The sequence below is a fragment of the Austrofundulus limnaeus genome, unplaced genomic scaffold (assembly GCF_001266775.1).
Source record: "Austrofundulus limnaeus strain Quisiro unplaced genomic scaffold, Austrofundulus_limnaeus-1.0 Scaffold0, whole genome shotgun sequence".
NCBI lineage: Eukaryota > Metazoa > Chordata > Actinopteri > Cyprinodontiformes > Rivulidae > Austrofundulus > Austrofundulus limnaeus.
Window position 1 is genome coordinate 4,721,044 of NW_013952402.1, and position 9,051 is coordinate 4,730,094.

General features: G+C 40.0%; 1 protein-coding gene across 2 annotated transcripts in view; it reads left to right on the plus strand.

Moving 5' to 3' along the window:
- The window catches only part of zfand4 (zinc finger, AN1-type domain 4), a 12,864-nt gene extending 4,348 nt beyond the window's left edge, over window positions 1-8,516 (plus strand). For both annotated transcript variants that reach the window (XM_014024811.1, XM_014024736.1), the window contains 8 exons: window positions 1,473-1,548; window positions 2,101-2,168; window positions 2,294-2,480; window positions 2,663-2,804; window positions 3,679-4,902; window positions 5,948-6,005; window positions 6,596-6,713; window positions 7,236-8,516. In XM_014024811.1, the coding sequence (XP_013880265.1) occupies window positions 1,473-1,548; window positions 2,101-2,168; window positions 2,294-2,480; window positions 2,663-2,804; window positions 3,679-4,902; window positions 5,948-6,005; window positions 6,596-6,713; window positions 7,236-7,371 (2,009 nt within the window). In that variant the 3' untranslated portion in view covers window positions 7,372-8,516. The remainder of the gene's footprint in view (window positions 1-1,472; window positions 1,549-2,100; window positions 2,169-2,293; window positions 2,481-2,662; window positions 2,805-3,678; window positions 4,903-5,947; window positions 6,006-6,595; window positions 6,714-7,235) is intronic.
- The last annotated feature ends 535 nt before the right edge of the window (window positions 8,517-9,051 follow it).

A 9,051-nucleotide genomic window follows, 5' to 3' on the forward strand; every position in this document is an offset into this window, starting at 1 on the left:
GGGTAGCAGGGACCGGGTTATCTTTGGTCTGGTGGCTCTTCATGTGTGTCTTCAGACAGTGGCTCTGGGTGAAGGCTTTGTCACAGAGGGTGCACTTGAAGGGTTTCTCTCCATTGTGGGTCCTCATGTGGACCTTCAGGTATTCCTGTCGAGAGCAGGCTTTCCCACAGACCCCACAGACAAAGTTTTTGACTCCTGAGTGGAGGAACATGTGACGTTTCAGATCCTTCTTGTGTTTGAAGAGGCGTCCACACTCGGAGCATTTGTACGGTGTCTCACTGCTGTGGACCACCATGTGTGTTTTCAGGTGTCCATTTAACATAAAACTTTTACCGCACACATCACAGCCATATGGTTTCTCTCCATCGTGGATCTTCAGATGCCTTAATAATGCTGATTTTAATCTGAAGGACTTTGAGCAGATGTGGCAGAGAAAAGACCGATCTCTGATTGTGTGGGTCTTCATGTGAGGCCCCAGCGAACTACTGAATTTAAACCGTTTCCCACAGACTTTACAGACAAAGCGCCGTTCCTCAAAGTGGACAGCTCGGTGGCAGGCCAGAATTTTGCGATCGTCAAAACATCTCTCACAGATGTCACAGATGTATTTGTTCTCCTTGGTGTGGATCTTCATGTGAGTTTTAAGACGTAACTCCACACCAAATGTTTTCATACAAACATCACATTTATGAGGTTTATTTTCCTCATGAACCCATCGGTGAGCAGCCAGATAGGACTTCAGAGTGAAGGTTTTGTAACAAATATTACATTTAAACTGACCTGTATGTTTCATCATGTGTCTCTTCAGACTAATTTCATGGACCAAAGTCTTCCCACAGTCAGAACATCTGTGAACCTCTTGGTGTTTATTGATATGTTCCTTTAACTTTTCCTCAGATTCAGATTTCTCTCCACAGATGCCACAAACATCCTGCTTCTTGTCAACGTGAGTCCAAACATGTTTGATCAAAGATCCCAGCTTAAAGTACCAGGTTCCACACACTTTACAAGACACTCTACTTCTCTCTGTCTTCTCTGTCCTCTTTGTAGACTTTTCTTTTCTCTTTTTATTAGTACTCTGATCAAAGTTTGGGTCAAACTCTGTGTCGTTGCAGGAGTCCATGTTGTTCTCTGCTTCCTCCTGGTCTGTTTCCAGGTCCTGTTCTTGTGACACTGAGCTGTTCAATTGATTTCTTCTTCTTCTGGTTCTGTTTACACCTTCAACAGAGCTGCAAAAACAAGAGATATAATATAATATAATATAAAAATTAGCTGCCAATGCATCTGGTGTGAAATTGGCACTTTTTGAACCTATGTGTAGTTTAGTCTTTAGGGGGCAGGCATGAATCATTTATCGTGATGTATGGATACCATTTTTCGTGTCAGATTAGTAAATGTAGTGAATGAAATATGAACCTGTCCTTGTGAACTTGGGTTGTTTTCTCTCCTACCCTCTCCCCGACTGTGCAAAGGTATTCCTGTTGCCCAGCAGCATCTTATCTGGAACAACGTAGAGTTGGATGATGATCACTGTCTACATGATTATGGGTAAATTCATTCCTCCCGCCACATCCTGCCGTTCAAAATCACACATTTGAACTTGCTGTCACGGAGGAAGTGACTCTGATTACATGTTGTAGAGCGCTGCGAGACAAGAAACACACTGGTCACATTTAGAGTGCTTGCTCTTCCTCTCGTCTTTTTTTTTTTTTTTTTTCTGAGCTGCAGAATTCGCCCTCCAGTGCTCTGCTGGCTGCAGATGGTGGTATTGTTATGAATTTTTGTCACTTAGTTTTTCACACGAAAAGCCTCTTGAGAGATCTCACCAATCCCTTCTATCACACTGCCACATGCTTTTTGAAGTTTTAGGACCGGAGGAGGGGGAGAGGAGCAGTGAAGCATCTGCTCGTGTTCCAGAGAAATTTTCAGTCCTGTACTCAAGTTCTTCTGGATGTGATACTATCCCTTGACATGCTTACTTTGGATAACAGCTGAAACATCTTACACTCATAAAATAAATGCTGCTTTCTGTTCTCACTTTATGCTCTGTATTGTTATTTATATCTCGTGTTGCATTAAGTATTCATTGTGTGTTTGCAGCATTGCTGAGGGCTGCACATTAAAACTTGTCTTAGCCATGAGGGGAGGTCCAATTAACACCAGAAGGGGTAAGAAGCATACCAAAGAGCCATATTTATGTTTTTATAATATATAAATGCATTATTTTTATTAACGAACCCCATAAATTAAGCTGTTTCTTGCTTCTAATGGCAAAATGTCATCTCTTCGTCAGTTACTTTGGAGGATCCTATCAAGGAAGTGGCTGACCTCATGGAGAGCACAAAGGAGGACAGTTGGGAGAAAAGTCTGACCAATAAGCAGGTCACTTTTGTGGTTTATCGAGAGGGTGACCAGTTAAACTTCTTCCGAGTGGTTGACAGAGGGGATGGTACCTTAACCCCTCTATCTGAATCTTTGAGGTTTGTATATTAAACATGTTTTACTGCAGTTTTCGTTTCTCCGTAACATTTAAACCATGCACGAATCAAACAGGAGAAGGAAACGTATAATTGAAATGTGAAGACTACCAGAAGGCTTTGAAATGAGCTTATTCACACACCGTGGGACGAAATAGATGTTTTTGGTTGTCGCGATTTTTCAGTGGCAGCTCGGTGCACAATGCGTATGCAGAGGAGGACGGAGACAGTTCTGCAGCTGCACAGCAGAACCTTGAGAACTCCATCACCATGACCAAAATGAAGCTTCTCAAAGCCAAGATGGAGGACATGAACCTCAACAAAAAGGTGCCCCAAAATTTACTGTATGACCTCCGTACAGGGTTGTAAAGTAACTAAGTACAAATACTTTGTTACTGTACTTAAGTAGAATTTTTGGGTATCTGTACTTTACTTGAGTAATTATTTTTCAGTCTACTTTTTACTTCTACTCCTTACATTGATAAAGACAAGAAGTTTTATTTCATTTTTGCTTGTTTTCATTCCAGCTTATTATAAAAAATACTWTCCATTTAAACTGTGCCTCCTAGATAGAGTGGATTTAATTGTGGTTGAATGAGAAGTATAAATATATAAAATTCTGATACCRTATTAGTTTGTACACAGACAAATCATGTCACACTCCAGCAGGACATAATCATTCAAATAAAAGGACTGTACTTAACAAGTATTTGTATTTTATGAATTATATTATTGCGTTTGGCTGCAGCCCTCAGATAGATTTTCATTTTGGGGAAACTGTTTGGGCAGCCTTTATATGTATATAAACTGAAACAGCTGGACTAGTGCATCCTAAATTTAACATAAATTAATTATTTTAATACAATATAGTCATTTCTGCTGTTTTGGGGGGGAGTTCACCTCCTAATAAATGTCCTTATAGAAAATCTAACTGCTCATTTTGAATCAATACTTTTATTTTTAATACTCAAGTACAAAAAATATCAGATACTTTAAGACTTTTACTCAAGTAATATTCCTAAAGGAAACTTTAACTTTTACCAAGGTAATTTTTGTTAAGATACTTGTACTTTATACAATACTGCCTCCGTAGAATATTTTTACTTGCTTTGCTTTTGTACAATTTTTTTTTAATTTATAGTTTGTAAGTGAAATGTCTTTTTAGTTGGTTCATTTGTGCTGTTCTCAATCTGTCTTGCAGAAGACTGCGAAGGCGAAGCCCTGGGCTCCTGTTAGCCCACATCCCAGCAGCAGCTTCTTTGGACCTTCCAGCACACGGCACCATCACCGCCTCTTCCGCTCCCTCTCACAGATCAACCAGCCCTGGCAGACGAGCGCTCCACTACCTCCGATTGTAGACAATGAATCTATAGACCCTTCTCCTCCCCCCGCTGGGTCAACATCTTCCCATTTCATGATCCCGAGACGGTCTCCTTCGTTCCTGTCACCTTCTTGCTACATGCTTCAGGAGGAGGAACCGTGGGAGACGTATCCCCCCTTTGCAAAAATCCTCCCTCCCCCTAAAGTGTCTCGAATGGACGTAGGTAGTAAATTGATGAGAGACTGTGTTTATCCTCAGCTTCCACCACTGTACAGCAGAGGCCCTCCTGAAGCCCCCTTTGACACAGCTGAGCCCTCAGGGGAGGTGGTCAGCCTGGGTTTATTAGAAGAGCCTGTAGGGCTCGTGGCACCAACACAGCCCGGTGCATCATTCGGGGAACTGTCAGACCCTCTAAGACTTGATGTTTCAATCCAGCATGAGGGGGGTTGTCAGCCCATTGATGTCGGGGCTCAGCACCAGCTGCCACACTCCCCCTCTCCAATAAGTCCCTGGACACTTGGCACAAGTGATGCGCTCACCAGCAGAGCTGACGAAACACAGCTTGGCACATCCGTTCATATCAGCCCTCCTCCTCCATTAACCGCGTCCACCTCCCCGTCAGCTTCAACCAGACTGCTGTCTCAGCCTTTTGATTCCCCACTTTTACTGTCTAACCTACAAGCACAATCCTCAGTGAAGCCAGGCAGCACATCCCCGCACCCGCCAGCCACCATGTCGTCTCATCAGACACGCCGTCGAGGCGTTAAAGTGGAGTCACCAGGTAAACGACCAGAGCTCCTCTGTAAGAGAGAAGCGAGAGGTATCACGAAGATAGTAAACCAGGCCTGTAAGGAGCCACTGGGGTCTCTGAACAACTCTGAGCTCTTGGCTTCTCTCTCCACAAGAGCTCCAGACAGCAGCAGCAGGGACAGCCTTGGAGAGAGTCTGGGATTTGCACTGACGTTGCCTCCTGCTGCCGCTGCCTCTGCCTCAGGACAGGGCAGCCTCGGCTCCAGGCTGCCATCCATTTCTCCTAATAAGTTTCTTCAGGATGATCCCATCCGACAAATGTCACCGTTGCGTCGAACAGTACCATCTTACAGGGTGAGCACAAAGGCAGGCAGCAGCTGCCATGTCTACATTTGAGAATTAATTTTTGAATGTATGGTTTTTATGTCTGCTTTTTAAAAGGATCCCCAATTAGTTGTATTATTAGACTTTATTTGAAAAACATATATTTAAACTGTAAAATAAAGACTGTAAAAATAATGTAGGCTGTTTGGTTTTGTAAATTTTAAAAAATATATTTTAACACGGACAGAGCCATTTTATTTATATGCAAAGCATTCTGGGTAAATGATGACGTGGATAGGTCATTGGTGTGAGCAAACTATATCCACCCTGAAGGTTAATCTTTGACAATATCTGATGATCGACTCTTTTAAATGAAACCAGAGAGCGTTGACAGAGAGGAGAGGGCAGAAATGACTCAGCCTGGAACTGAAAATATAGATGGAGGACAACAGAGCTGCTTCATGGAAGAACCACCTCAGCTTAGCCTGTTAGCCTATGTACTAGCGCTGACGCTACATTGCCTTATATGTATTAGCTCGGCGCTAGCGCGACAAACTAACAAGCTCAACTGAGGTCCTCCATCCATATTTTCAATTATAGGCCGAGTCATTTTTGCGTTCCCTTCTGTCATGTGGATGGAGGACCTCAGTGATGAGAGGAGAATGTGTATCACTGAGCTTATAGCGTCGTGGCTAAAGCTAACAGGCTAAGCTGAGGTTCTTCTTCCATGAAGTAACTGTTTTTTACAGTCTTTATTTTTATAGTTAAAATATATGTTTATCAAATAAAGTCTAATGTTACAACTAATCAGGGATCCCTTTAAAAAGCCTGACTTGTTTTGTGGTGTTTTTGATATCAAATCAACACAGCTGTTCTTTAACGTTTAATATTTGGGACAGTGTGAGCAGTAACACATGCAGAAATTACTGAACTTTCCTCTTGTTAATGTACTGTTATTTTAACTTAACAGTTATTATAATCATGGCCCCTATTTGTTTTTTCACGATGTGTCAATGTGAAAGTGTCGTTTTTGTATTGATAGGCTGTAAAATGATCTCCATTGTTTTCTTTTCAGACCAGCAACTGTCTTGCATCGTCTGGGGGAGTCGTGACTTCTTCATTTGGGGCTATAGGTAAAATCGAATTCATCAAATGTGAATGTATGTGCAGAAAATATATAAAATTAGATCCCTTGAAGGAGGAGCTTGTTTGACTGGGAGCGATCTACAAAATGTAGAACAAAAATTTTGGTTTGACAATAGTTAAATCTTTTATATATTTTTTATCGTAATAAACAAAAATGGCAGAAAAACAAAAGTTTAATCCAAAAGCTATCCACATTTCACCTTGCTTGCGGGACTTATCTCAGAGCTGCCAGTTTTATCTCTACAGCCTGCAAAAACCTGAGTAGCTGCCTGCTTTCACAGATATTATTGTTACAGGCAAAACAGAACCACAAAAAACAAAACGATAAGCCTGTTTCTTGATTTTGGGAAAGGAGACTTAAGTTGTATCCATTTTTTAAGGGACAGGAAGGTTTTTATGTTTAGCTTGAATTAGTTCAGTTTAAAGCAAAATGCATGTTCATAAAAAGTGTCAAAGTATATTTACAACCAGTTTGGCTAGAGTTTCATTGCAATGTGCACAAGCAAAGAGGTTTAGTTGTTTATGTGTATTGTTTTACCCAGACTTGTGTAGATAAAATGTTACCTTTTGCTTTCAGGCACTCCAACGTACCACCTACCTCCAGTCAAAGCCCTCTCTGGCACCAAGAAAAAAAGCTCAAAGCACTGCTTCCTTTGTGGCAAAAAGACTGGGCTGGCCACCAGCTACGAGTGCAGGTAAACACACAGTATTTGTGTTCATGATAACAAGCTCGCTGGCCAACTTTAAATCTCTTTTTTTTGTTGTTGTTGTCCTTGAAGCAAGCCTTTTGGTACAAAGTGGCTCTGCCCCTGTTCAGTTTGACTTCCTGCCATATCAAATGTTACTTCTTGTTCTCTAACCAGTTATTAACTTAAAACCTCCGTCATCATTTGACATGAGTACATACTGTATGTCTTCACTGTTCTGGGCCTTGCTCACATTAAATCTTATCTGTAACAGTACAAAACAGTATGTATCTTAACATTAATTATGCACTGAATGCCAGCCTGTAGCCTGGTTAATGTATTTAACTTGGTGTTAGTTTGTATATTAATATTTGAAGTATTGATATTGCATTTATTGCACTAAGAAGGGATTAATGTATAGAATAGAAACAGGAAATTAGTCACATTTTGGAAAAAATAGTTTAAATTAATACATAAAAATTTTATTTTTTCCTTTTTGCCCTAATTATTAAAGTTTCTATTTTATCTCAGGTGTGGTCACAACTTCTGCGCCGCCCACCGTTACGCCGAGACACACAGCTGCACTTACGACTACAAGACTGCTGGGCGTCGGTTTCTGCAGGAGACCAACCCTCTTATCAGCGCTCCTAAGCTGCCTAAGATCTAGACCCGACAAGCCTCGACGACCGCACGGGGCGAACTGAACAATAACAAGTTCAACTAACCCAACGGAAATAAGGTTCTGACATCCTACACCACTGTGTGCTTTTAAAAATGGAAAAAAATAAAATAAAATAGCCAAGTTTGCTTAAAATTTCAAGAAATATTCTGTAAAATTAAGTGTGAGCAAATGTCCCTTGTACTTAATTTGGTCTGTTTTTGTATTTAAAACAACTTTGCATGTATGTAGGTAGGTTTTACTAAATATATTTGCTGCACGTTTTTTTGTTTTGTTTTGTTTTTTTAATAGGATTGCTGTTGACTTTGTTTGACAAGTCTTTTAACAGATGCACTTTAGAACTATATTTATACATCCTAACATCACTTGTTGACTGTAAAGGCTGAATACATTTCTGTGCTCATCTATTAAAGTGTTGATATTATCCAGATTTTTTATATTCTGTGCATTTAAATGCCGTTCCTTAACTGGGCACATACGCACCAACATCGCAGATGACGTTTTCCCTTTGACAAAACTGTTCTCCCATTTATTGATAAAATGCTTCATATTTATTAATAACACAATTTATTTAAATTAAAGGTTGGTTTTTGAAATAATGAGTATGCAATGTGTGTACGTGTGAATGTCAGTACTGTGTCCAGTTATTGATTAAACTGTATTAGGACTGAGGGGGTGGGTTATGGTTATGGTATTATGTGTCTACAATAAGGCGGCTGCCATAAAAAATAACTTTTTTTTAATCTTTTAATATTATATTTGCTCAATTGTTGCAAAAAAAACCTAAATGCTGGTTACGTATTTACAGGGGTTTATCTAATAAAGTTTCTTTCCATACATGTGTTTTCTGGTCTAACTTTTACACTTGTCTAAAATTAGGCTTCTAACTGAACATTTTTGAGTTGATGTTATTGGAAATTGCTGATTTCATCTTTTTACAGAAAGCAGTGTAATTTCTTCTGATTTGAAGTGTCCTCGAGGCTTGCTGTTTCTGTTCCTCATTACAGGCACTTGGAATATTTGATCTACGCCACTTCGCACTCTTACGAGTTTTCCTTGAACTGCTGTGATGGGAAATAGTTTCTGCTCTGTCATTTGCTTAGTTTTTCATATTAAATTGCCTTTTTTTAAAACTCAGACTCTAGTAGTTTCTTAGCAACAAGCTGAGCATGCCACTAAACCTGTTAACTCTAACTCTTTGCTAATCTTTGTCAGAGGATAACATTGTCGGGTACTTCCTTCATTAACACTGGGTCACTGTCTTAAGACGGAGAAACTTTTGATCTTCTCACCAGCCCTCCACCTTAATGTCTATTAACTGACACACACTGACTGTGTTCACATCAGCAATTACCTGGTTCTAGGAGTGTGTGCATCAGTTTCCATGTAACAGTTTAGAGTTTACCAATTAACTTAATATAACCTCTAATATGTTTTTGGTGTGTGGGAGAAAATACACACATGCATTACTGTCAGTTGGCTGAGGCAGCCATCTTGAATTGGATTGGCTCCAAAAGATAATTAGTTGTAGATGCAGATATGGTGATGCTTTATTACAATCCAGTGGTTCAGACACACAAATGTGACTTTCAGCAATAGGTAAAGATGATGAATTTTAAAGACCTATATACTGAGTGTGTGTGTATATTTATATGTATATATATATAT